This window comes from Orbicella faveolata, unplaced genomic scaffold, assembly GCF_042242905.1.
Source record: "Orbicella faveolata isolate gen_17 unplaced genomic scaffold, um_ofav_v1 contig_1, whole genome shotgun sequence".
NCBI lineage: Eukaryota > Metazoa > Cnidaria > Anthozoa > Scleractinia > Merulinidae > Orbicella > Orbicella faveolata.
The window spans coordinates 27,219,392-27,247,287 of NW_028301536.1; the positions used below are offsets into that span (position 1 = coordinate 27,219,392).

The 27,896-nt window shown below is 37.9% G+C and overlaps 3 protein-coding genes and 1 long non-coding RNA gene across 9 annotated transcripts; 1 reads left to right on the plus strand and 3 right to left on the minus strand.

Annotated features, from left to right (window-relative positions):
- Window positions 1–1,637: 1,637 nt before the first annotated feature.
- LOC149118576 (uncharacterized) lies at window positions 1,638–5,057 on the minus strand. The gene is made up of 2 exons (XR_016209950.1): window positions 4,802–5,057; window positions 1,638–1,925 (listed from the first exon to the last, which is right to left on the minus strand). It is a non-coding gene; the product is annotated as an uncharacterized LOC149118576 (long non-coding RNA).
- On the plus strand, window positions 1,825–16,679 carry LOC110057073 (transcriptional enhancer factor TEF-1-like). Of its 6 annotated transcripts, XM_089298505.1 has the most exons (15): window positions 4,015–4,161; window positions 4,272–4,595; window positions 7,334–7,398; window positions 8,715–8,750; window positions 8,812–8,874; window positions 9,190–9,336; window positions 9,540–9,710; window positions 10,153–10,254; window positions 10,764–10,823; window positions 11,234–11,296; window positions 11,831–11,938; window positions 12,183–12,241; window positions 12,516–12,597; window positions 13,889–14,041; window positions 14,819–16,679. In XM_089298505.1, the coding sequence occupies exons 2-15, from the start codon at window positions 4,424–4,426 to the stop codon at window positions 14,930–14,932; spliced, it is 1,395 nt and encodes a 464-aa protein (XP_089154631.1). In that variant the 5' UTR covers window positions 4,015–4,161; window positions 4,272–4,423; the 3' UTR covers window positions 14,933–16,679. The 6 variants fall into 6 exon arrangements, with proteins under 6 accessions (XP_020619317.2, XP_020619318.2, XP_089154631.1 ...); XM_020763658.2 differs by lacking the exons at window positions 4,015–4,161; window positions 8,812–8,874 and adding an exon at window positions 1,825–1,947 and having other exon boundaries at window positions 8,715–8,777; XM_020763659.2 differs by lacking the exons at window positions 4,015–4,161; window positions 8,812–8,874 and adding an exon at window positions 2,035–2,166 and having other exon boundaries at window positions 8,715–8,777.
- Window positions 16,680–19,132: 2,453 nt separating this feature from the next.
- On the minus strand, window positions 19,133–23,506 carry LOC110057064 (fructose-2,6-bisphosphatase TIGAR-like). The gene is made up of 5 exons (XM_020763647.2): window positions 23,407–23,506; window positions 21,509–21,546; window positions 21,006–21,124; window positions 20,295–20,372; window positions 19,133–19,779 (listed from the first exon to the last, which is right to left on the minus strand). The coding sequence occupies exons 1-5, from the start codon at window positions 23,466–23,468 to the stop codon at window positions 19,246–19,248; spliced, it is 831 nt and encodes a 276-aa protein (XP_020619306.2). The 5' UTR covers window positions 23,469–23,506; the 3' UTR covers window positions 19,133–19,245.
- Window positions 23,507–25,519: 2,013 nt separating this feature from the next.
- Window positions 25,520–26,920, minus strand: LOC110057066 (uncharacterized). Its single transcript, XM_020763648.2, has one exon. It carries the CDS (start codon window positions 26,629–26,631, stop codon window positions 25,909–25,911), a length of 723 nt encoding a protein of 240 aa, XP_020619307.1. The 5' UTR covers window positions 26,632–26,920; the 3' UTR covers window positions 25,520–25,908.
- Between the last annotated feature and the right edge of the window lie 976 nt (window positions 26,921–27,896).

The following is a 27,896-nucleotide window of genomic DNA, read 5'->3' on the forward strand; positions in this document are numbered from 1 at the left end:
GTTAAGTGGAAATTGTAACACAAAAGGATTAATAGGTAATACGTTCTTAGCTTTTACGTCATTTACTGAAGTACTCGTGGGTAAGTCAGCTCCTATCCTCAATCTTCCATATTATTGCATGTAGACGTACGTTTTACTAGAAAATTCAGTCCTCCTTTTCAAAAGAGAGCGTGTCGGATCACATGTTTACATTTTTTCGCTTTGACCTTATTTAGCTCGAGGAATTCAGAGGAGGAAACGAGATGGAATTGTAATATTAGAGTTCTAGTTCATGACCCACAAAGTAATCTGATCAGAAAACATTTTTGGCATAACAGGCATAACTAAGCAAACACAGCTGAGCTGCTGTTATCAGCTTATAGTATTCAAAGAATCTAATTATAGCCACATATTTTCTTCCAACTGAGAGATTTTTGTGTGTGACCAGTGTTAGCTAGAATCGATTTCTTCCAAATAAAGATGCGTCGAGCTGTTTTTTTCAGTTCAGTCTTTTTATTTCCAGAGCCGGTCACGACAATGCCAGCTATTTTAAGAGATTTCTGGGTTCAACCCTTGTACTTCTGCAATTAGGCCAAGTTCAAAATTGGAATAAATGAAATGCGAGTCAAAAGAGCACCATCTGCATACAGCAGAACTATTCCAAAGCTTTATATCAGATTTAAAAGTCACACTGAAATATCTATTGGACCTAAAATGCAATTAAGCTCTTCAGTTATTTACAGCAAAAAGAGAAAAAAATTCTAGATACATGTTTAAACAAAGAAGATTTCTAAGTATTACAGACTTACATATCGGCTTGAGAAGCCTCTCAATCGAACAGTAAAGGTCGCCTTTTAAGTTTTTTTTAAAAATCCGGCTATTAATTTAAAAATTCTTCGCCGTTCCGTTTGATCTTCCATTCTCCACTATAGCTGTAAAGTACTTCCTTTGTTTTCCTCTCGTTTGGAATAGTGTTTAATTCCATTTTAAAGCGTTTTGTAACAATACCGTGACTAACTTTCGGCCTCACTAACATACTCAGTCAAAATTGACACTCTCTTAATGAATCCTCGAAAACACGACACTCCGTGCTACATTAAAAGAGCGAGAAAAGACAGAAAATCAGTGTACGAACTCGCGTAGCACTGACAGCTAGCTGCTGAATTCACTGACGTTTATCGCTCCGTAGAGATTGAGTATGATAAATACGTAAACATAGAAGAAATTTAAAAAGAAGCGCAGGAAGAAAAGAGGAAACAATCCGTTGTAAGCTGGGCCCTCGTGAACCGTTTCTGAACAAATTTCCGACAGCAATGAAAAATACACTTGACTTAACAAATCATAGCGACAATCAACATAGCTTATTTAAAGTATACTTTTGTACGGCACACAGCTTATATGCCGAGTTAAGCTATATTAACAATTCCCTGAATTATAAAATAAAATCATAAAATCATAAAATAAAATCATAAACCTAACATTAATCTGTACCAGAAAATAATGCAATGTAGTTAAAAGTCCGACAAGTTAATTTTTTCCTTGCAGTATATAAATTAAAATTTGAGGTTACAGGTTTTCAAAACGATTGAAGTTCTACCGCGTGCCATGGATGTTTGTTTTGAAACAGTTCGCATTTTGTACTGACTGAAGAAGACTGATTACCCGTCATGTTCGCTTGACATTTATTCGTGTAGAATTTGCTTCACACACAATTCTTTGATTTTTACACTGATCGATTGATGATTAATGTCTCAGTCTGAGTACCTGACAGTGAAAACCTGTTAAGTAGAAGTTGACATTTCTGCGGCCTCTTGAACCTTCATCATGACATAGTCGTTATACAATAAAGAGTCAACCGTTGTCAGCTCTTTTCTTAGAGCCACCATCTCCAAAATTCCTCGGGCCGTGAAGCCAAAAGTAGGAACTCTTCAATACAGCTCAGGAGGCTGTGGAAAAATAACATAACCGGTGAGTTCAAATTGTTTTCTTAGTACAAATCTTCGACGAGTGATCGGGTAAGCTTATGTCAAACGTATGATCTGCAGTTATATAACATCAATGGGACTGTCGAGAGAACCCGCCGCCAAAACCGGCAAAATGTAACAACTACGGTTTGGCCTGACGAAAATTATGTTGAGACAATTGAGCAAAGGCCTACATCAGCACAGTTACATTTTATATCACTCGGTAGGTTGTTTCACTTTTTTTATGTTACTTATATGAAAGAACTTCTCAGTTTGAAAAGCATTCAGTTAAACCGGCTGTAAGGATTTCTAGTAAACTGCAGCGGCTTATACCGCCGCCAAATGACAATTCAGCCACTGGGTTAGCAAAAGCAGTCCTCTATAAAAAAAAAAAAAGTCAGTTTCTAATGGCATCAGTTTGTGATAATTTAAAAACAAGCAACAAACAAACGGATATAACACAAGAACAGTGGAATTTCGATTTTTCGAACCTCCAAGGGAAACAAGAATTGGTTTGAAAAATCGGGTAGTTATTTGAGAAATCGTGGGTAAAATTAGAGTTGGACTGAGTGGATGAAAACGAATTTTGTCACCTAGAATCGAGAGGTTCGAAAAATCGAGTCTTGGAAAGTTTGAAATTCCAGTGTAGCTACAAATTGCCGATCGTGCGGCATCAATCACTGATCAAATCTAATCAAAGGTTGACGTGACTTGATCATAACAGTCAGGCCGATTTGACACTAACTTACCACTGCGTCATGAAACACCTAACTGCAACAGGCGCGCTCAATATTTCAATGGTTTATTTGTTTCCGAGGAAGGAGACTTGAATAGCGAGGATATGATTACTTACATTATTCTCCACTGGCGCTTTTAAATAAAGTACTTACTGAACCTGACTACCTTACTGCGCAAATTGTTTATTTAATAACCACATCCGTTCGGCAATGGACTCTTTTTGAAAATTTGCTCAATTGTCTTGGTAATCAGTCAATATTCAGATTTTAGCCAAGGAATTCAATAACAAAACAGGCACCGAATTCAATATCACGCTTGAAAACAATAACCTCTCACTCGGTGAATAATTACAACTTAACTAGAATCACTCAAGCGTTTGCTAATTGTCCACGAGTTCTGCAGGTGAACTGTCATCTTGGACTTTGCCGTGGACACTGGTTGTGAAATACTCGAGCAGAAAGAATTTTTATCATTTTTTTTTTTGGTTAATAAAGTAAGTCAAAGCTCTGTTTCTTTTAACTTCACAGTATGTGAAATCACCTTGTCTAACTAGCCACTTACTTGATTTACAATAAAACCACTGATCATATGGACGTAGCGAAAATTTCTAACAGTGATCATAAATTAAGGTCTCTCTCCCACCCCGAAATGGCTAATCCCGGTAAAATTTAACAGCCGTTTATGTTGGAAGATACGTACACATTTATCGTTGTTTTAAACATCGTGACAGAAAAACTTGGCCTGCTCAAGCACCGGGATGCCAGCAAATTCGTGTGCAAAAATAAAAATCACATTATCATGCAGAATGAATAATTTAAACTGTACAGGTAGGATGTGGTCGTTTTAAGACAAATTAAATCTAGCTACTGTCTGGAAAGACCATTCTCTGAGTTAAAATAAAGAACTTAACATGTGTATTACAATCTCGCGTGCCTCCTTGACAAATTTAACGGGGTGTGTTTGGCGAGAGCCAATCACAACTCGGTATTCTCTAAAATATGCGTGGAATGACGTGGTGGATTCATTATTCTGTATCCACCAAACGCAAGCAGCGGCCTACAGAGAAATCTGCATTTGATCAGAAGCTAAATTGCGAAATTGTGACCGCGGTAAGCCATAAATTGATCCTCTTTTCCAAAAATCACAAAGAAAAAAATAGTTTATAAGATTAAGTATGATTTGAAGACCTTTGCGTTAAAGAAAACATTCCTAGAATTCTATCCCCGTGTTTGGGCATCGAACCAAGCGAGCTTCGAATTCTTCTTGAGGTGACGGGTGACGAAAGGAAATGTCATGAAACCCCCTCTAGGGAGAAATAGCGCAAGTCTTTTGTGGGCGCGCCGAGCATAGTTGTGTCATTCCTTAAATTCTTTGTTGGCCTCCGTTTTCACTCAAGCAAAGGGCAACTTGCTAATTCCAGGTGATTTTTAGAGGGACGAGCAGACTATCATACTTTTTGTCTTTTGGAGACTTCTGTGAGGTCAGGTTCGTTGCACGAAAGTATGAGGGATTTCAATTCGTTTGATAGATTTTCCCCGTCAAATGTTACATCGGCCTGTAGAATCGTTCGAATTTTTCTCATTTTTCCAGACTTGTGCTTCCGGAACGACTGATCAAGACAACAGTAAGAAGTCTACACGGCTAGTATAAACAGTAGTTGGAGCTTCCCTCCAGTTAAAAGCCATATTTTTAGTGTTGTTTCCCACAAAACCGCCAAGATTTCGGACCACGAGGACCTCGAAATGGGCAACTCGGCCGACGAGGGCAGTGCGACCAAAAGCCCTGTCGACATGGCCAATGATGCCGAAGGAGTTTGGTCGCCAGATATCGAGCAATCCTTTCAGGAGGCACTCGCTATTTACCCGCCTTGTGGCCGGCGAAAAATCATTCTCTCCGATGAAGGCAAAATGTACGGTAAGTGATGCATTCTTATCGAATTTGTGCAATTCTTCAACTGTCGATTGTGTGAATATTGCTTTACCCGGAAACCTAAACCTGCCTACAAACGGTTGTCACTGGCTTAGATAGCTTTTCCCTTGACTAAGTCAGTTAGTTTGAAAGTATTTCTAAAATGAGAAACGGTTGCATTGTTAAGAATAGAGAGAATGGTGACTACATACCGTATCTTCCACGAAGGCATGGAATGGACAGTCGGTTGTTTATATCAACTGAACAACGCCGATCTCTTGTTGTAATAACTACATTACTGGCATTCAACACGAATCCCGATTCTGCGTGGCAGCTGGCTCGCCAGAGTTCATGAAAATGTTAGCATACTTCAAGGCTTCTTATCGGTTTTCGCCCGCAAACCTAGAAATCAGCCTGAACAGTGTTAGATGTCACGAATGCTCAGTTACGCTCTAAATGTATGCTACGCGTGTTCAATTGTTTGAAATATGTTCGCTATGTATCTCGCAGTTTTACATTAACCCTTCACCACAGCGGTTGCATGATCGATGTAAATCATCAATTTCCCGTAATTTGTGTTGTAGAAAACCAACTTATCAATTTTTCAGAGGCTTAGTGAGTCAAAAATCAAATGTGATGATGATCTTGATAGATTCAGCGAATTTTGTATCTTCATTTGCAGTTGTGATAATCCGCTGCATGTTTTTTTCGTTGCTTTAATAACTCTGTTACGTAAATTATTTTGGCAGAGTGCATGCTTAGTTTATTGAGTTATAAATGGTATCGAAAAGTGAAATTTTATGTGGCATAATTTTTCAAACTTTTGTCTTCCATGAAACAAAGACCTTAATATTTATCCTGATTAGTATGCCACATGGAACTATTTGGTCGTGTTGTATATTGAGCAATTTTAATTGAATATTATAAAATCTAGTGCTGGTGAAATATAACATGTTAAACCTCTCATAATCTGTTTTTTTTTCTGCCCACAATGACTTTCGTTTCTTTCTGTAGACATTTTGATTCAATAAATTTTTGCTACGATGTGTTAACAAAGTTAGTTGAAAAGCTAGAAATCATCTGCATTTTCCTAGCAGACTGGTATTTTTTTTTGAATTTGCGTTTTTTTATAGCACACTTGAGCTTGAAACTAGAATGCCTTACAGTTTTAAGTGTTCGGGGGAGGGAATTTGTTTAACCAGTAACATTTTCTTTTTAGTGAACCATATAATGCAAACCTTTATAATTAATATAGAGTTTGTAGTCAAAAATTTTATCAGTATATATGCACCACAGACAGTACATTTGTTAATAAATTGCAGGTTCATTTAGTTTTACAACTGTACTGGAAATCAAACTATTAAATTGAAGATTAAGATTTCAGGTGTTACTGCCAACTACTTGAAAAAGAATTATGTTTTCAAGCTCGTCATTGCTTATAAATTACACAGGTGTTTTGATGTAAGTCAGTTTTTTGCATGCTAACAAATGGACATCATGTTAGGCTATTAACCAAATTGTTAATCCATGTCAAAATTGATTGCAACCTGTGGCTCCATTTAACCAGCCAGTGATCTGACTGACCATTCAGAGATCTTACACAATTATTGATTCTCTTGTTGAGTGGAACAGCAGCTTCAGTTGTTTGTTTATTTTTTTCAAAGCAATTCTTCTTTCTGTCGGATCCGTTTTTATGTTAGACCCACTTCAATTTGCTTGCCAACTGTTTGTTTTACATTTATTTCACCTCAACTGTTTTGGATGGGTCTGGTTAAGGCTCCGTGTAGTTTGGGTGAGATTTATTAATATATACATGAAACCTATAAACATCAAAGGTATTCACCCATTTGTTGCAGTTTTTCCTCATTACGACCAATTTGCAGATCAATAGCACATTCTCTCTTAAGTAGTGATGCAGAAAGCCAAAATTTTACCCGCATTGTATGTGCAGGGTTACCACAGTGAAAGATATCCCAATCAACAGTACCGGGTAGGATTTGGTAGAGTTTGAATAGCTAACTGTTGCTTCTGTTTTCCAGTTCAATAATTTCAGCAGAAAAACAACCTGTATGCCACGCTAGTTGAGGAAAATATTAAGTAGATAAATATAGAACACACCGGAATTGTTAGTATACTGGAACATTCAGAAGAATTAACATTTCCTATTTTTTTTCTTCTGAAGAATTAACTTATAGCAAGACTGGCATGGTATACATTACCCGCAAAAATTTCTCAGATGTTTAATTCTGGACATTTAATTTGTGGACACTTTTTATCTGATTTAGGACAAATTTCGGAGAAAAAATTCAGACACTGTGATGAAACATAGCGAATTAGTAAATTTACTCCTGCGAAAATCAAATTAGTTGAAAACACAGTCTGTGAAAACTGTAGTTTTACCGTCCCCCTTAAGATGTCAAGAGAAATACCAGGGAGAAAATAACACAAACTCAGCTATCATGCCGTTTCAAATCTCAAGCCATGTCTCGACTAGAGTTCACTTCATGAAATGAAACTGAGAGCTTTGGAGGTACTTAAAAATTTTAAACTGTACAATGAATATTCCAGATCCTTAACACTTCGGACGCTTAAAAATTTCAGACAGTTTTATTTTGGACCCTTTTTTTTCATTCAAAATTAGCATTGTCTGGAATTTTTTGCAACTAATGTAGCATGATCACTTTAAATTATGTATCCATCAAGATTGATTAATTTTGAATTCCTTTTTTTCATTTTTTGACCAGGTCGAAATGAGTTGATAGCTCGGTACATCAAGCTGAGAACGGGAAAAACAAGAACAAGAAAACAGGTAATTATGAGATATCACATAACAATAGGAAAGAGAGAGGCTTTCAGACTGTTACAGCAGTGTTAGTAAAATCAAATAAATAACAAAATTCTGGAATATGATTGGTACTCGATGTGACTTATTTCGCACTTGATGGCCACACACTGACTGGCAGCATACGCGTTGAATAATAGTCATCTTTCCATGTTAATTTTGCTCTTTTTGCATTGCTGTTTGTGAATACAGGTGTGTTTACATGTGGTTCACTGAGCAATCTATTAACCAGAGTATCCTGTGGATGCTCACTCGTTGGAAAACTTGCATTTTGTTACTGAATATTAAATTGGTTTTATTACTGAGTGAAGTACAGTTCAGTGGCTGATAGAGTTGGTAAATTTCCTCCTGAATTACTTCCTCAGAACGAACCTCACCAAGTCTTATTATCATTACTGATAGCAGTCATTCAAATAAATACACGTGCATTTGTACAAATCTTACTTGTTAACTTCTTTAATCTTAGCCAGTTATAGGGAAGCAGCCATTTGGTCATTTAGCTAGACTATAGTCATGTAGATAGTGACAAACGCTAGAAATTCTAAAAAAATAGTTTGAACTTACAAATGTAAACTACGTGTAAAATGACAAAGTCAAGCAGTACTTGCAAATTGTCCCTTGCTTGGATTGAGGGAAAATTCAATTTTGTACGAGGAATATGTACTAGAGTAGCATGGCATTTGTAAATGTTGTTCCCTTGATAAGTGGGAACCCTGTTTGTTATATGTTTGAAGGTTTGTTTTCTGATTACTACTGGCTTTATCAATCTAATGGCTGACAAAGGTCTGTAGGTCTGTGCATGCACAGGATACAACAGTGTCTTTTCTTCCTTTGCCTTGTTTCAATTCTTGACTTGTTATGGAGACAAAAGTAAGCTGTATTGGCAATTTCAAGATTTTTGTGCGCAAATTGAATTTGTTGTTAAAATTGGATGCATGAAGGTAATTTTCAATGCACCACGTAAGGTTACTTCAATCTGTTTTTGAGACGTTTTGAGACGTTTATGCACATGCACATTCTGAGAGTTTTTTTGCGTTAGAATTTTAGCATGTACCTGGCAGTGAGCACTAAAACTTTGTGGAAACTGAGATCTAATTTTTTTTTTTCAATATGAAAACCTTTCAATTAGAGCAATGAAAATCAACTTCTCTGCAATATTCTTCGATCTGCTATCAAATTCTCAGAACTGGAGATCTGTAAGGACAATCGATATTTCGCCTTTGGGACTGATAAGGTTCAGCTAGTTCAAAGTAAGATGATTTGGGATTTTATTTCTTGTTTAGGTTTCCAGTCACATTCAAGTGTTAGCACGGAAAAAAGCAAGAGAGATTCAAGGCAAACTTAAGGTTGGTTAATTTGTTTATTTGTGTTCATTAATAGGTTTCAAGTCACATACAGGTGTTAGCCAGGAGAAAACCGAGAGAAGTGCACGCAAAAATTAAGGTTTGTGGTTTAATGTGTAAAGTTAATGGAAGGTAACTTTGATTAGATTCTATCTGCTCTTTTTATTCAATCTAAGTATATAGTCACTTCTCTCAGTTTATCTCACATTAGTACCATAGATCAAAACAGTGGGATCCACTGGCTTATGGCATGTAAACGTTATTATGAGTAAGCTGGAAATGTTTTTCCTGGAATGTGGAAACTATGACTGAGAATTTTTCAAAGGAGTTTATTTCAGTTCTTTTCTTGAGATGTAGATCTAGTTTTCTTAATTACTAAGAGCTAATAAAACAATGTGTTTTTTACGTTATGTAGGATCAAGCGGCTCGTGATAAAGCCCTACAGACCATGGCATCAATGTCATCAGCTCAGATTGTGTCAGCTTCAGTGCTACATAGCAAAGCTTTAGCAGCCGCTGGTATGCCTGCCTTTAACAATGACAACCAAGGATACCATGGCCAGGTATGATCCACAACTACTATGTAGCTTTTTTATCCCAAGATTACCGGTAGATTGATGGTGACCATTCTTTTACTTTAGCTTTTCCTTAAATTTACCAACCCCAGCTAACCCTCACTACTCAAGTTTAAATGTTGCCTTAAAGGTTAATCACTTCAATTTAATAATATTTGGTTCTTTACCTTGGCTATTTTATCTACTTTTAGCAACAATATTGGCAATCTGGTACAGGTCAGCCAGTGCAAGGAAGTTTCAACAGTGCCTCACAATCCCCTTATGGCAGTCCGTCAGTCCAAGCCACTGTTCCCGGCAGTGTTGTTTCCACAGCCTCAGTTGCAAGCCCCACTGGAGCTGCTGTTAGCAGCCCTGAAGACATGGTAAGCTCCCCCAATTTTCTCTGACATTACACTGAGTGCTATTTCTTTGGTTATTTCCTTGATTCCAAAAGAGTGGTTGATATCCGATTTCTGTGGAGCAGACAGGTTAAGATAATAATCAGATGCGATATTGTCTTGTCATATCACAAAATCTGTCAATCTATCTGTAATCAGTTAAGTAATATTCATATTTTGAACTGAAGACTGGCAATAGTTATTACCTTGACAAATAACTGTTCATTTTGTCACCTTCTGACCTTTCAAAATTACAGAATTTGTGCACTTCACAGTATAAATTCCATATTTATAATATTGCACTGTAATTGAGGGTTTTTCCTTTCATGAATGTATTAGTTTATAGATCTCTAAAAGTTGGTTGATTGTACAGTGTATGGTAAGGTGTGATAGTTTTAAGTTAATAAATTATTTGTTATGTTTTCAGAGGAGTGCTTCGTACAGCAGTGGTACTGTGTCCTCCACACCACCAACCTTTGCTGCTCATGGAAGCTCCTCATGGCCACCAAGATCTGTTGAACATCAGCTGGTAAGACTGGTTGATGATGCTGTGCAAATGTTAGAATGATTTCCCTTTAAGTGTTGTACAACCAAAACCAAAGTAATCACTCAAGCCAGTCACAAAGGACACAGACAATTCCAGGAAGCCGTCAAAATTCAATTAAGTAATTACATGTAGCCAGTGCATTTAGCATGGGAAAACATGTGTGGGTGGGTCATGATTGGCATTGACTACTGATTGGTTGAGAAAGTGGCACGAGAGTTTTAAACTAGTCACTAATTACATTTACATATTAATTAAAAGCAAAAAAAAAGCAAGAGCAAATTAATTTCAATTCTCAAGTAAAATTACCACTCAAATTTTGATTCCTGTTCAGCCAGGGTGTCACTGTGGCCTAGTGGTTAGGTTAGAGCGCTTAAGTCTGCTATTGTCTGCACAAAATACATGTACATGTAAACTTAAGATTTTCTAGTCACCACAATAGACGTTCTTTTGTCATCATTATTATAACTAAAGGATTTTTTTGTTTATTCCAGCCACTGCGACTTGTCGAGTTCTCTGCATTCCTTGAGCAACAAAGAATGGACCCAGAGTCTGTAAGTGGAATTTTGGGGTTTTCCTTCTTGATATATGCTGTAATAAACAATTAAACCTTTGTTTGTGTTACACATAATTATACATTGTTGAAACTGGTAAGCATATGTGTATGTAGTTCTAGATACATGTAGTTTTTTGACAAAAAACAGACTGGGAAAGGAATACAGACATAATCAACTTACAACATAATTTTACACGTGTTGAGTGGAGTTTTCAATGTCCTTTTTTTGCACATACATGAAAATGCTGCAAACACTCTGGGTTGTATGGTATATTAATAGCATCTTAATTTACAGGCCCAAGAGTCTCGAAATGTACAGGACAATACCTGACAAAATAGAATTTAAATGCTTGATAACATTCAATATGGGACTAAGTAGAAGTCTTTTTTATTTTCTTTCTTTTTCAGTATCACAAGCACTTGTTTGTTCACCTGGGCCCAAACACTGACCTTGGCGACCCTCATCTCGAGGTAGCATGTCTGATATTACATTTTTATTTATTTTCTTGCTGACTTTTTTTCTGTCACTGGCAGATGCAATGACCCAGTGGTAAGGTCTGTGCTCTGGATCGAGTAAACCAGTGTCAATCCCTGGCCAGAGCCGCAATGTTGAGTACCTAGGCAAGGCACTTTACTTGTACAGTTCCTATCTCCACCCAGGAGTACACATAGGGACTGGTGATCAGTTAAAGAAGTCTGATGATGTTCTGGGGGCAAACCCTTGCTACTAAGAAATTTTTGAGGGCTAGTGAGAATCACTTTCAGGGTAGAACATCACATTCGGAAAACAGGTTTTCTTTGCAGTCGGATGAGTCCATTACTTTAGGTATAGCCCAAGTAAAACATGTCGATTTGTGGTCCAGTTTGTGTACTTTTCAGTAGTAATTCAAGAAAAAGCAAATTGTTTTCACAGTAAGATAGATATGCATGTAAAAACATTCCGCACTCAAGTGTTATTGGACTAGAGGGTTTGCTAATTTTTGCCCTTTTTCTGTTCTATTGCAGGCAGTTGATATTCGCCAAATATATGACAAGTTTCCAGAAAAGAAAGGAGGTCTCAAAGAGTTGTATGACAAGGGACCCCAACCAGTGTTTTTCTTAGTAAAATTTTGGGTAAGCCTCATTAATTTTTGTGGAGAACATTTATTAGTGTTCTTACACTGTATCTCATGTCTTCATTTCGAGTTGCTGGACTTTTATTGTAATTAATTTATTGCATTTGCTTTCACTGCTTACAATACTTATGCTGCTACTTTACGCTAATTACAGTACAATGCAATACCACTTCTAGTTTTACACTTAAGTGTTGGCAGACCTGTTTTTTTTGTTAATGATAACTGTCTCATTTACAATCTAGGCGGATCTAAACACAAACATTCATGATGAGGCTGGAGCATTTTACGGTGTTTCAAGCACGTAAGTTGTTTTAGTTTTAAACTATGTTCAACTCATAAGATTCAGACTGTACGTAAGGTGGTGTCCATTTTTTCTGTTTTTTACGTGGTGAATTTTGTGCTGTTTGTAGTACTCCATAGTAGTCTAGCATGCCAGCAAGCCACAGTGTTTGTGGACTTGGGCTATACACTGTGCTCATGCAGTGTGGTGGAATGAAATTTATTCTTAATCTTCTGGCAGTATGACATATTCTTTGCATCACTGTTTTATTAACTTGAATTTTTGTACACCTCAGGTATGAGTCAAATGAAAATATGACAATTACGTGTTCCACTAAAGTTTGCTCATTTGGAAAACAAGTTGTAGAGAAAGTGGAGGTAGGATGAAATGTGGAATCATAATCAGTCACCCTTAGAATGTGCAATTAAAGTCTCACTATGATAATAAAAGTAGAGTGTTTATATTAGAATGGGGGTTGTAAGTAATATATAGATTTAGCCAAGCCTAAAAGCAGAGCTCCTGGGCCAGGTTGTTCAAAGCCCGGTTAAGATAACCCAGCTTAAGCAAGAACTTTGATTTGAATTTTGTAACTTTGCAGTGAGCTTGAGGATTTCTGTATATTGTTTGGCCTTCTGTTTTGAGTTTGAATAATCTCAAAATACACAAAACAAAAGCAGTGAAAAGCATTTATATACAAGAACTATTTATACTTCTGTTAACTTTAATCCTGGGTTAGCATTAACCGGCTTCCGAGCAACCCTGCCCCGTTTAAAACAAGTTAATCTGACGTGAGCCCGCAATCCAATAGAAAACCAGCATTTGGTCAGTGGTCAACCTTTAAAAAACACGTGACCTCGATGAGCTTTAAACTTTAGCCCACGATATGGTCACATGATACTGGTCAGCAGATACCTTGTTTTGACAGGTGTCAGTTGACCATAATATGGATGTCCAAAATCAAAGAAGGAGGCTGTAAATCAAGGCGTCATGTTTTTTTAGCTGGAGTATGGCCGCCATCTTGTGCGACTCCATCGTCGTCATTGTGCATACGCGCCCATGAGCAATACTGCTAGCCATAATAACCATGAGAAAATTAATTCATGGGTTTCCTTTTCTTTCCTATATGGGTAAGGGGCTCCGCTAAAAGCATGGGCAGCTGACTTTTTGTTCATGTCACAAAAGAGTTGCCAAAGTGGAGAGCCTTGGAAACAAAGTGGGCTATTCCACATTTGGTAACTGAAAATTGCCTCTTTTACTGGGAATGTAATAAATTGATCTATACCAAAAATGATCCTCCAGTTCTGAGACACAGTGACAATATTTTTCTGTTACTAGAGACAATGAGTTTCAGAACCTGACAGCTTGGTTATGTTGTACTCTTGGATATCATATTACTCACTGTCCCTCACACCCAGTTGTTTCAGTTGTTATTGACCAAACTGTTGGAGCATTCTTTGAATAAATTAGTGCTAAGCTGTAGGATGCATTCCTTTGGGGTGATCTGGATCAGTGATCCTGATCTGGATCACCCCAAAAGAATGCACCCTTCATTAGGTGGGCTCGGCTGTGAGAAGCAGGAACACATACTAAGGGGAAGAGTTACTACTTTTTGAGATTTGTGTAGTAAATGCCTTTTTTAATCCTTTATACAATTATTATTTCTTGCAGACTGAATTTGGTCACTATGAAAACAGCCGGTTTGTATACCGCATTCACAGATCTCCAATGTGTGAATACATGATAAACTTTGTTCACAAGCTCAAACAGCTGCCTGAAAAATACATGATGAACAGCGTACTGGAAAACTTCACCATACTGCAGGTATGTGGCCCTCTCAGAGACTCAAATTTTTTTTTTTTTTAAGTTGTAGGAATAGGTCTGAGAGAGTTTGAAGTATTAAAATCCAGAGAATTACAAACAATTTGAGGGGAACTTTAAGGGAATCCTGTAATCATTATTACCCAGGGTATATTTGTACTTTCTCTTTTAAGTTTCTCTCAGTTGGTTCCTTTGTTTAATTCCTAGTCTGTGCCATGGGAAAGCTAGCACATAATACATGGGAAGGGTACAAATATATTGGACCATCAGAGCTGTCAAAAAGGGTCTAACCCATAACACATGCTACAGCTGAGTTTGTTTGCTGGGCCATTGATGTTACAGGTGAACTTGGCTGTAATTGGTACAATTCACCCAAAATGTAACAAGTTTGTTATATGGGTGTGAACGTCGAGGCTATGGGTGAATCAAAACTGAGGGACAGCCCTGACCATATTGTACAATGCTCCTGTAAGGCATGTGAATTAGCTGGTGATCCTACCCTTAGTATTAACAGTAGTAGTGGGAAGTTCCCAGTCCTCACTCTTCCTTGCAGAACGGTAAATTAATGAATCAGAGGCATCATGCATGAGTAATATTCTGCTAATTGCAATAAAAAATTCACAGATTTCATCACACTCTCGGAAAACTTTCCAGTGTAGCATAACAATTTTCTGTCATGTATAATCTCACACGGGTATTTTCCAGTTATCTATTTAAGTCACTAAATTTTGTCTTGATGTTAAAAATAAATAATGCTCATTACTCTGTTTATTCATGTAGGTGTTGTCAAACAGGGAAACACAAGAAACCTTGCTGTGTCTTGCTTATGTGTTTGAAGTGTCAACAAGTGAACATGGAGCACAGCATCATATTTACCGATTAGTGAAAGACTAAAGTTATTTTAAAAATAACACCGATCTCTCCTATATGTACATGCATATCTTATATTGCTTTACAAGAGTTGTTGTGAGTTACATACAGAAAATTAAATACTATGCTACATTAGCAACCATAGCCATGCAAAAAGCACAGACAAGTCACACTACAGAATGAAAACAAAGCTTTTAGTGATTGGTTGATATTGATTAAATGGCCACAGCTTACAGTAGTGACAGTAATTGGACATGATTTAGGCACATAACTCAGGTATTACAAAGACAAACAGGTTTCTGTCTTCCCACTTAGTTCATTTCCTTGTTTTTAGCACTAAAAAATTAAAATTAACCAGACATATGTGAATAGAGTTAAAGTATGAAGCAGTCAGAAATGCAGGAGCGCATTTAAAACGATAAATTTTGAAGTCTTTCAGATCACCTTTACATAACTAAAATATTGAGCACTTACACAACTAGAATCTTTGTAAAAAAATAAATACTTGGCACGTCTTCTCACTAAAGTACAATTGGTCAACCACATACATGGCCACTAGTCAAGAACTGTTTCTCAGAGTATTAACCCCTGGCTGGTATAAAAGTACAATAGTGGCAGGAAAGTGCAAGAAAGCTATTGACAGATTTGGAAGCTTTGTCATGACTTTTTCATCGGGTAAATGATTTTTAAAATGGATATGTTTTAGGGGCTTCTCTTCAAAACAACCAACCATCCCCTTGTCAGTAATCTTTTAATCAAGTTTCTTAAACAGCCACTGGGTCATACAAAGGTGCAAGTGGTTATCTTGTCAGAGTGTGATTACATTTTCATGATGCTAACTACTTTATAATAGTTACTAGACAAGTGGTTTATTTCTACAGACTGTTTTATATGCATCATGAAATGTATACAAACTGTTACTAAATCATTCAAAAACAGTAGTAGAAAGTTGATGTAACACTGATGCTGTTTTGTAGTTAGTATTTTTTTGAAATAAAGATTTTTACACATTTAACCCATACAGCGCAGCCTAACTGTGCTGAACATGTAAATTGCTTCGTATTAGGGAGCTTAAGTACCAAGGGGAATGGAACATTGTAATGAGGTACCAGTATTCCAATTCTGCCTATTTCCACTGCTAATACACCATGACTGTCCAGGATGCTGTTGTTCTGTAGTTCTATTCAAAGACTGAGCTATCAGAGGTACATTTATCTTGGACAGTTTTTTTAAGCCTTGATATTTCTCCATGCTAATAAACATGCACATAAATTAACTTTGCACTTCTGATTCAGTTTTCGCATACATTGTTATCACAGTTTAGTCTGATTTCCTATATTCCTGAACTTCAAAATATGTAATAGCGCTTATTTTAAGACAAAAACAAAATGATACTATTTTGAATCTTTTGAGAAAGAGACCGTCATCTTGTGATAAGTGTAACCCAGTCTTGAAAATTGCAAGCACAAATTTGTCTTGTCTTTGTCTTTCTTTTGCTGTTAGAGTGAAATAGCTCATGATTGCTAGTTTTTATGGTCAGTACCTTTAAAAGAGATGCACCATATTTTTGTATATTTGTGGTGAAATAGGAACAGTCTTCATGAATGAAAAAATATAAAAAAAGGTTTCAAAAATATATAGTTAGCCTAGATGTTTAGAGGTGGGTTTTACTTATTATATTGTTAATGTTGTTATAGTGAACAAAGTAATGTAACATATGGCACTATACAGTATAAATATATATATTAGACATTAAAAATTTCCTTCAATACATGTTGTCTCTAATTTCTTTATTCAAAAGTTATTTTGGCAGTAAACATTCAGTGTCTGTCAATATCCAGAGATGGCTCAGCCCCCAAAAACATAAGCACGTAATGTGTGCTATTACAAAAATAGCATTTAACTTGGAGCCCAAGTTTTCCACAATTCAACAAGGTACAGTGGAGTTCACAGTTGCTCATAGCAAATGTGGGATTGTGCAGTCTAATAGTTTCAGTAAATATAATACAGGACTGAAGTCCTTAACCTACATTGTACAATATTACAATGAGGACATTCGAACAATGACACTTACTCGCATGAGTAGTTGGCAGGCCATCTCATCTATGGTAGACAGCAATTTCTGCCCCTTGCCAGTTGGTGTAGAGAAAAGCAGCTATAGCTTAATTTAAGAAAAAAGCTGTGAAGTTAAACTGTAGTTTGAAAAACGTTTTTATTCCTTTTTTTAACCAAAATACATAATGTTTTTAATTCAAATTTTCATCAATAAGGCCATCCCCTTTCCCATCAATGGCTGACCCAGTATTTTTTATAAACAAGGCAAAAATAAAAGTGTTTTAGATTCATTGCTTGCTCCCGTTTCATTGAGTTGCCAAGTTTAATACACCACAGTTGCTTAAATTGGACAATTAACTGCGACGATCATTCTTCACTTTCACCTATAACCGCAGTTCATATATGAAATATTTCATATAAACTTTACATCATTTCACTCCTCACGGGAAGATATGAACTCAATTAATTGACCTCGCTCCCAATGTGTGGCTTCGTAGCTCAGTTGGTAGAGCATCGCACCGGTATCGCGGAGGTCACGGGTTCGAATCCCGTTGAAGCCCTGATTTTTTTTCAGGCTTCTTCTTTCCAGTTGCTTAAATTGGACAATTAACTGCGACGATCATTCTTCACTTTCACCTATAACCGCAGTTCATATATGAAATATTTCATATAAACTTTACATCATTTCACTCCTCACGGGAAGATATGAACTCAATTAATTGACCTCGCTCCCAATGTGTGGCTTCGTAGCTCAGTTGGTAGAGCATCGCACCGGTATCGCGGAGGTCACGGGTTCGAATCCCGTTGAAGCCCTGATTTTTTTCAGGCTTCTTCTTTCCAGTTGCTTAAATTTATTAATTGACCTCGCTTATTAATTGACCTCGCTCCCAATGTGTGGCTTCGTAGCTCAGTTGGTAGAGCATCGCACCGGTATCGCGGAGGTCACGGGTTCGAATCCCGTTGAAGCCCTGATTTTTTTCAGGCTTCTTCTTTCCAGTTGCTTAAATTGGACAATTAACTGCGACGATCATTCTTCACTTTCACCTATAACCGCAGTTCATATATGAAATATTTCATATAAACTTTACATCATTTCACTCCTCACGGGAAGATATGAACTCAATTAATTGACCTCGCTCCCAATGTGTGGCTTCGTAGCTCAGTTGGTAGAGCATCGCACCGGTATCGCGGAGGTCACGGGTTCGAATCCCGTTGAAGCCCTGATTTTTTTCAGGCTTCTTCTTTCCAGTTGCTTAAATTGGACAATTAACTGCGACGATCATTCTTCACTTTCACCTATAACCGCAGTTCATATATGAAATATTTCATATAAACTTTACATCATTTCACTCCTCACGGGAAGATATGAACTCAATTAATTGACCTCGCTCCCAATGTGTGGCTTCGTAGCTCAGTTGGTAGAGCATCGCACCGGTATCGCGGAGGTCACGGGTTCGAATCCCGTTGAAGCCCTGATTTTTTTCAGGCTTCTTCTTTCCAGTTGCTTAAATTGGACAATTAACTGCGACGATCATTCTTCACTTTTTTAATACACCTCATATTATACATCTGCAAGTGATTGACATCTAAGGTAACCCTTGAACAACATCTTTGAAGTAATATATCAAACATGAGGGACTGTGCTTGACCACATTTCCAAACACTGAGGGGAGTGTTGAAAAATGTGATGCGTAGTGGTGTATTTTTGACAAACTTCAAGGTGATTGGAAATGTGGTCAAACACTGTCTCAAGTGTTTGATATATCTTCTCAATCAAAACTAAAACTAAGGAGAAAACAGAGAAATAAAATCGTAAAAAAATCTATGCTAATTAGATCAGTTATCCAAACACCATCACGGTCAAGATTTCCTTTGTTTAAAGTTAATGAATTATTCATGAGTTTGAGACTGCCTTTTTGTCAGAGTGAAGGTGGCTCCAATGTAAAATGGCAGTCATGGGGAAGATACAATCGAGGCTCATTGAATTAATAAATTGTTAATTTGTCAATGCCTCTTTCGTCAGCTTATCTACTACCTTTACCAACTGACAGACTCACTTTTACAAAAGAGAGAGGGATGGAAGCAAAACGCTTTATGGGGATGGCATAATGAATAACTAATATTTCCACACTAAATTCAAATATATCGAGCAAAAGTAATAAATACCCATTTTGGTGAAACAGACTTAATTTTGGCTGCGTATCATTACATCTCATAAAAAACAAAATTCAGAGCCAAACAAAGTCTTATGATTTAAATAGATTAAAACAATTAAAGAAATTTCATTTAGAACCTTCATCTTTTGCAAGATGTTCTGTACTATGTAAACAGATGCACTTAACAAATTCAGGTAATTTTGTTTCCTCATTTATAAAGATTTTTAACTTTGAAATGCCAGTGTTTGGTGATACAAATCTGAGTTGCCTGTTGGCTCCAATTGGAAAATCAGATTCTAAATCATCAACAAAGTAGAGCAGCAACTGCCGTATAACACCACCATGAGAAACAATCAGAACATTGGCTAAATGGGATTGCTGCTTTTGTTTTTCACGCATTTCACATGCTGAGCCTTGCAAGTCATCAATAATTTCACTACTAATGAAATTGTCAGTCTGGGTGTGACTAAAACAGTTGTTGATGTCGATGTGTGAGTGTCCTATTTCTTCTATGATGAAGTTCAAGAATTCTGTTGCTCTTTCCTTGACTTCTTGAAGGGTTTCTGCCCCTTTCGGAGTAAAAACACTTGGTTTCATGCTGTTATTAGCTGCCATTTGAATAAACGTCTGTTTTGATACTCCTTCTGCCACACCATAGCACTAAAAAATGGACAAAGATTTGTTTTGTCATACAAAAACTTTTGTTTCTTAACAATACAAACAAAGTTTAAAATTTTGACACTTCACATTAAACTCTTACCGGTACTTTCTTACTTGACAGTCAGCAAAAGAAATGAGATCAGAAAGCAATATACTTGAGCATATTACCTTGATCTAACATAAAATTGTCAAAACTGTCCAATCAATTTTTCTTGAACTTATTTTTGTTCTAAGCATTATTAAATCATGCCTGTATGTAAAGTGATGACGACTTTTTAAATAAATTCTTGTTCTAATTAACTTGACCAGTCTTGTAACTATAGCAAAACTGTACAAAACGTGCACCTGAAAGGTTAAAACAGTAACCATGTATAAACTGTAGACTAACAAATTGAATATAACGCCCTAAAGATCCACCAACCTAAAACACGTAGAACAAGCATCCCTGTTACTGTCTTGAAGAGATTCACCCCCTTCCCCCCTACCCTGGGTCAGCTACGTTTGGTCATACTCACTCGTTCCCTTAGACGAGAATCCTCCACAATTTTCTTGTGAGAGCAGAAATTGTTTTTCTTGACAATCTCCTCTGCAGTCTAAATTGAGCAAAAACAAATTAAAGTACCAAGTCTAAACAGTAAAGTACACTGCAGTAAAATCACAACCCTCAGCCTGGGGCAGCTAGAATTTCCCCCTGTATGCCTTAAGTGAATTTAGCTTTCTCGTATATATTGGCAAACAAATGGGTCATAGCATTACCTTAGTCAAAATCGTTGTCCAAAAAAGTAATCAGCCTAACAGAGATATGGGTTACAGCACTACTTAGGGAAGAGCTATAATTATCTTTTATACAAGAATTGTAAACCTTTCTACTCCAAAGGGTCTTACAGCTGCAAGAACCCAAGTTGAGTTACTACACCCAAACTAACCAAAATCCTTGTTTTCCCAGTCCAAAGTGAAATAGTGTCATTCCTTGTGAGCCTCAGCTATTGGTCCTGTCAGTGTCAAAGTAAAGGTGTAACTCTGTTTCAAGAGTAGAGGAACAAATTCCAAACAGGCTCTTGCAATTACTGCTCCTTGACACAGTGCCATTGTACTCATTTTTTTGGACAAGCTGACCACCATTCATGCATGGATGTTGTAAGAACAACACTGCCCCTTCTTGCTCTCTCTGCCCCTACCTTGATAGCAGGTTCACTAGAAGGGACCCTGCTCAATTAATCACTCACCTTAAAAGCTCTCTGTAAGTCACTGGAGAAAACATGAGAGAAGTCTTCATCGCATAATTTGTTTCCAGCAAGCTTTGCTTGTTCAATACCTTCATCATTCAATAATGTGTCTGTCTGCCCTAAAAAATAATATTAATTTGTAATCACTTACTTTAAATGTTGCTTGTTATATAGGGCTGGCTTAATGACAAAATCCATTTTCTTAGATTTATGTGAACATGTTATTCTTCAGGTTACCAAACAAAATAATGCATTTTCATGTGCACTAAATGGCTGATGCAATAATTATATCCCCTCAGTCCCCCTTATTATATTCCCCAGTATTCCCCTTGGATTTATTCCACTGTAGTTTTTCCCCTGATATTTTAAACTCCCAATTTCTTGAAGCAATTTTTCTTTTTTCTAAGAGTTTGAGAAATTATTCAAATCATTTCACCACTAATATGATTCATTGATGTGAACTTCCTAAAGTGTCCATATCATTTTTACATAAAGCCTTTTACCTTGAATAACATCAGTCTTGTTCTCTGTAGTTTCACCACTGAAAGGGAAAAGCCAAGGCAAACAATAAGACTCGCAGGTGTTAACAGTTATTTACTTGACGCACCTTTTTTGTCTACGCCATTTTGTTCTGTGGTGATGAGGGGTAATGTAAATAGGGCACAAAACAGATCATGTGTACTATCTGTAGGCCAAGTATTCATGACTCCAAGGTGAGCCTGCTCGCAGGCTAGCCGAGTATCAGCCGACACTGTCAGTTGACATGTGTTGGATGACATGCCAACCAAGTGTCGGTCAATATATCGGCTGATACCTGGTCAATAAGTTGACTGAGTGTCAGTCGCCATGTTATACAAGCTGGTAGACCATTAGTCACCACTATTGGTCAACACTTGGTCAGTATGTTAGTTGACACTGGTCTAACACCCTGACCAGTACATTATAATCAACAGTCGGCAGCATATCAGTGAACTGTTGATAGTATAACAGTCAACTGTCAGTGGTATGCATGTATTGTTAACCGTTGTTTTCGCTGAAATGGAAGCCATCTCCTAGCACCTTCATTTCACCCACAGGGGATGCAAAAAAGACTATCACCTATGCCCATAATTATGTTGATAGAGTTCAAACAGGACATAGCTCAAACTGTGACTGCCATCATTTTACATACATTCTAAAGCAACTTGAGGTCTAAAAAAGTACTGAGTGTTAGACCTTCAGTCATATTAAACCATAATGGGTTTCCATTACAGGGTATATAAAAGCGATGGCATGTTGTTCATTGGACAAAAGTTTTGAATTTGATGCATACTAGATGGACATGATGAACCCATGGCAGTGCAGCATTGTCATGCCAATAGTAATTTTGTAGCCAGTCACAGTGCAGCAGATACTGTCAAGTCATAAACCGGTTAAAACTTGTCAAAAACCAGTATTCTTAATTTATTCATCCCTGGTTGTGGGCAGCAGCTAATCAAAGCAATTGCAAACAGAAGTTCTTTCTTGTCTCTCACAGAGCAGGAAGAGAAGGGAATCTCTCTGTGACTTTTGCAAGGTAACAAAACTACAAACATTGTAAAATGTTTGCAGTCTTGATTGTATCCCTGGTCTGAGGTCTGCATTTTACCCTCACTCAATATTTTACCCCTGGTCTGCAGTCTACACTTTACCTTCAGTCAACATTTTACCACTGGTCTGCAGTCTGCACTTTACCCTCAGTCAACATTTTATCCCTGGTCTGCAGTCTGCACTTTACCCACAGTCAACATTTTACTCCTGGTCTACAGCCTGCATTTCACCCTCAGTCAACATTTTATCCCTGGTATACAGCCTGCACTTTACCCGCAGTCAACATTTTACCCCTGGTCTGCAGCCTGCATTTCACCCGCAGTTAACATTTTATCCCTGGTCTGCAGTCGGCATTTCACCCTCAGTCAACATTTTACCCCTGGTCCACAGCCTGCATTTCACCCGCAGTCAACATTTTACCCCTGGTCTGCAGTCGGCAATTCACCCTCAGTCAACATTTTACCCCTGGTCTGCAGTCTATAGTACTCCGATAGTCTTCCGGTAGCTAGTCTACGTTTTACATTGACCGGCAACTACTGGTTGTTCCAGTCCCGTTTTCCCAACTTGAGCAAGACTCATCCTTCACGTTGAATCTGGTACTTGAATGAGGTTCCTTTTTTGAAAAAATATCAATACTGTATGAAAGTTTTGAAAGGAATTCCGCACAATAACTTATCACCTGGAATGTTTTAGTAACTACAGAAAGCCGGTACTTGACACGTCACAACCATCTTACAGAAAAGAAAAACGAATTGCCGTAACACTTATCTCCATGGGAATGTTTTCAAATCCAGTTTAAATCGAAGAAATAGCGTGAAATGAAACAACTTACTGCCTGACAAGAGTGAGAAGAAGGTATGGACTGCTATCGCCAGCTCCGCGTACTGCCGCCATAGTTGATTGTAATCTCGTCCCCAGGGTCTTCTCCTCGAGAACGGGAGGTGGTTGAGGTGGTTTACTCACGTGACGTCTCAGTCTGACAACGTCAGTGCAGAGAAGACCCTGGGAACTAGGTTGGGTTAGTGCTCGGAAATGTTCGGGTTTTCCCAGCGAAAATTTTCGGTAAAAAGCACTTGTTTTCAGACCGGCCAGATAACTGTTCAACTTTGACCGAAGTCGTGAAAGTTTTGAAAGCGTCTACTCTTGGCAGTATAGAGTAGGGGCTCACCAGTAAAGGGTAAACTTTTTATAGACTTTGTCTGGCCTAACATTGCAGAACAAAAAACAAAAAGATGGGAAACATTTCTCTCCACCTTGTAAGCTTTTTTTTGGCGTTAGTTGGGACGGGGGTGGGGGTGGGGGTTGAGTTTGATCATTGGAAACAGAATCCCAGTGAGGTGCGGCTTAAATTCATTTTTATTTAGGTACCAATTTAGTTAGGTACCAATTTCTGACAGGTTGATCCTGGGTGCCATATTTAGAATAACCACTTCATTCTCTTTCATAATTAGTGGATCGGATGAGGTAAAAGAAAAGTGCATGGAGCATGCCCTCTTTCTCTCAGGATGCCCAATATCTTAATTCTTTTGCCTCTAGGAAGAACATTTTACATCTTTGGCACACCCCATGAGCAATGAAAACAGTATTTGGAAAGCCTTTCTTCTTTATCTCTTGCCCGGTTCAAACGTAAAGCTCTCAATCTGGCGTCTCACACCATAGCTATAATTGGCCATGTTTGATATATCAATATTCTAACATGGATCCAAGGCTTTTGGGTCAAAATTGCAAATTTTTTAAGTTCCTTTTTTGTCGCACAATTCTCAAAAGAGACTTGGATACATAGAAAACACCACCAAATAGAGAAGTTTGTCCTGAAAGCCTCCAAGCCATGTTCAAATATTGATATATTAAATGTGGCCTATTGTCAAAACAGAAGTAACATACATAAACTGGCACGAAGACCCCTACTTTCTTACTCCCTCTGAATATCCAATGGCCTTCCATGGAGTGGGTACGGATATTTTCTCGTACTGCACACTCCTTATATGTAACTAAAGTTGTTGAAGTCCAATTATTGGACTACAACTCTTGAGCCTGGCTCTTTACCAGGGTTTGCCTGATGAGATAACTGGATTTAGTGTCTACCTCATAAAGCCCTTTTGCTGTCATTTCATTGAAAATTCTTAGGTATTTTCAAAAAGGAAATGGCTAATTTGTACAGTTCAGACCCCTTGAGGTGTGCACTTGTCGCTACTGGATAACATGAGAGGGACTGATTTCTTTAGAATCTGAGAAGGCTCTAATTGCATTACTGTTTATCTCTGCTAGCAGACTTAATTAATACAGTGGCTGTCATTTTTTATGTCTGCCAGCAGCACTGATGTTTGCAGCTCCACGGATCCTCCACATTTTAATTTCCTTAGTCTTCAAACTGTCCTCTTTTTTCAATGGTTCGAGCAAACTGTCCCAACTGAACAAAGTGAAGATCTCTTTCTGTATGCTTTGTTTGTTCACCCTCCTTCTCAGCATTTCCTTGTTGATTTCACCCAGAATGCATAGATCTGGAGATTCTCATCAAGACATTGATTGACAACAATTTCCTGATAAATAATTTGAGATAGCCTTCTGTGGGACTGCTGAGCGACAGCTGGTCTTGGATTATAGAGTAAATCGGTTCTGATTGGAAAAATCTTCTGGATTGGTACGGGCATATTCGAAAATAACCTAAACCAGGTGTAAACACACTGGTTGGTGAAAATATCACACTATCATATCAGTTGGCGAGGAGTCTGTGGATAATATTTTACATCCAAAGACAAAATCTCTCGGCATGGATAATTGGTCTTTGTTTCACTACATTCCTCAGAGAATTAGACCCTGATTTGTAAGGGCAATGAATGCCATTTATGGATGCAAATTTGCTTTAGGTCAACAGTTCACAGATAAAAGCCAACAACGTTTTAGAAAAGCCATCTAGCGAAGAATAAAATTATGTTTACTCGAGGTCCGGCCTAAAAATTATTTATTAAATTACAACCCTCTGTTAGACAACCACATCAAATAAAGGTTCCAAAGAGCAGTGTATATATATTTACGGCCGACGTAAGCTACATGCAAGCGTTGAAGATGACTTATTTATAAGTTACTCGATAGGTGATTCGACATAACTCTCTATGTTAAAACAAAAACAACTCTATCAAGCTATTGACAATATTTGCCACAAATACATACATCGCACATCAAAATGATGGTCTAAAATACTTGTTTATATCTATATATTAATCCGTATAAACTTAGCTGTTTAAACACAGCAAAAATTGGGCAAAATTTCCGCTTTGCGATTGTTGCCAGCGTATTAAAGTGCAGTACCTAGAAAAATAGCTAAACCCCACAGCTATCTTCGCTTCGACATACTAAAAGCTCTTCTGATATGAGCTGGTCTGCTAAGATCCCCGTTCATAGTCTTCCCCTTGTCTTTGTCTTTTTTGTGTTGAGAGTTTTCACCCTCGCCAATTTGCGTCGCCGCTGTTATACTGGTTACATGACTAAATAAACATGGCGTTGATATCTCGACTTTCTTTAGTTTACGGAATTTCTTTAACCGTTCTCTGCTGCTAGAGCTCGGAAGTTTATTTAGTTCCGGGGCCGAAGTAGAGGACAAAATTTCTTGCACCGCAGCTTCAACGTCTTTTAAGAACACGTTAGCAGCTTCCTCGCAATTAAAACGAAAACCTGCCATTGCCCCGTCTCCATTTGAGAGCATCATTGTATGAAAGTTCTTTTGTTGTTCTCTGTAATTTGAACTCGAAGTTAGCGTCTCTTTCCACGTTGTAAAGCCACTATCTCGTTCCACTAAACTCAGATGCACTCCTTTGGGATTCCTTGCTCCAGAATCTCCAGTGCTGATGACCAAAACTGGAACTCCTTTGCGTTCTAGCGTCCACTGATTCGAAGGACGTTCGATGCTCGGAGGTTGCCAGAGGTAAAGACTTGCTGTCGTTCCACACACCACAACTCGGTTTGATAGGCAAGATAACGATAGTTTGATCTTGAAAACATCTTTGTCTGATAACCGCTCGCTTAAGGCATCGTCACTAAGCGTTGCCCTAATGGACATGACTGATTTAAGCCAGCGAATTTAAAAGACGTGACAAGAAAAACTCCTCAAATTAATAACAATCGTAAATGCACTTCGTCGTCGTTGAACACACCTCCAACAAACGAAAAGTTGAACGGATTACAAGCGCTCTACCACAACCAGTTGATCATGTGTCATTTCTGAATAAATACATGCAGAAGGAAACGCTATAAATAAAGTTTCTCCGAGATTTCGCTTTCGCTGATGGAGAAAAACGCACTTCCAAGAGTCCTTTTGCTATCGAAGCTCCAAACCGTATGACGTCACCACAGTTCTTTTCATTTCGGATGTGACCTGGGTGGGGTGAACTTCCGGTCTGCAATCAAAGATTTGTTTGTTTTTCGGGAGAAGGTGTCATATACTGTACGAAATGTCAGTGGTGGTCTCCCAAAAATGTCCATTCTCATAAGGAAAGGGAATGTTGTTTGTAAGAGTCTGTGAGACTGTTGCCTGATAGTTAAAGAAAATAAAATTTTATGGGCTTAAAAATTGAATTTTTATGAGCTCCTGCCTGGTGTGGAAGTTTTCGTGTTTTCTCAAACCGAAAATTAACTATATTCATATATCGATCGCAATCAGATAAAAATTTGCCGTTTAGAAAATGCAAAACATTTAGGGGTCAGAATGATTGAACTCTTCGCTGAGGAGCAGTGCGGCTCTTTTAAAAACGATTTTCTGTATACACTGGTTATAAATCTAATTAGCACAGTAATTACGCTATCATGCTCACAGCAAGGTTCTTAGAGCCCGCTCAGTTAACCTGTGAGTGGAGGGGGGACCCAGTAGCCTGCGAGAGCACCCAGGTTTTTTCGGCTCCTGTTTCACGCCAACAAACGGGATGCTCTAGCAAGCTAAGGACCCAGTTTTTTTTTTCTTTTTTCTTTTTAGAGTACATGAACAGTGAAGCCTTGATTCCTTACCATTGAGAGGAAACCAGAAATTTTATTTTTGGGGGGTGTATTTCTTCGCTCGCCGCGAATCACGCTTCAGCGGGTTCACCGCCGAGTCCTCGCGAGAATGAAAAATAAAACTGCTTCTGGCTACCTCTGCCACGCAGGGTCGCCCAGGATATGAGCTCAAAGATTTCTGGAGAACAACTTCTGGCAATTCATATCCTAGTCTGATAAAATCTTCGTTCACCAGCCTCAAATGCAATGAAAATTATTTAAAATGGTACCCAGATGATAGTTAAGGTGATTTCTGAAGTGAATTCTTATCGGTCAGTTTTAAGTCCCCGTAAAGTT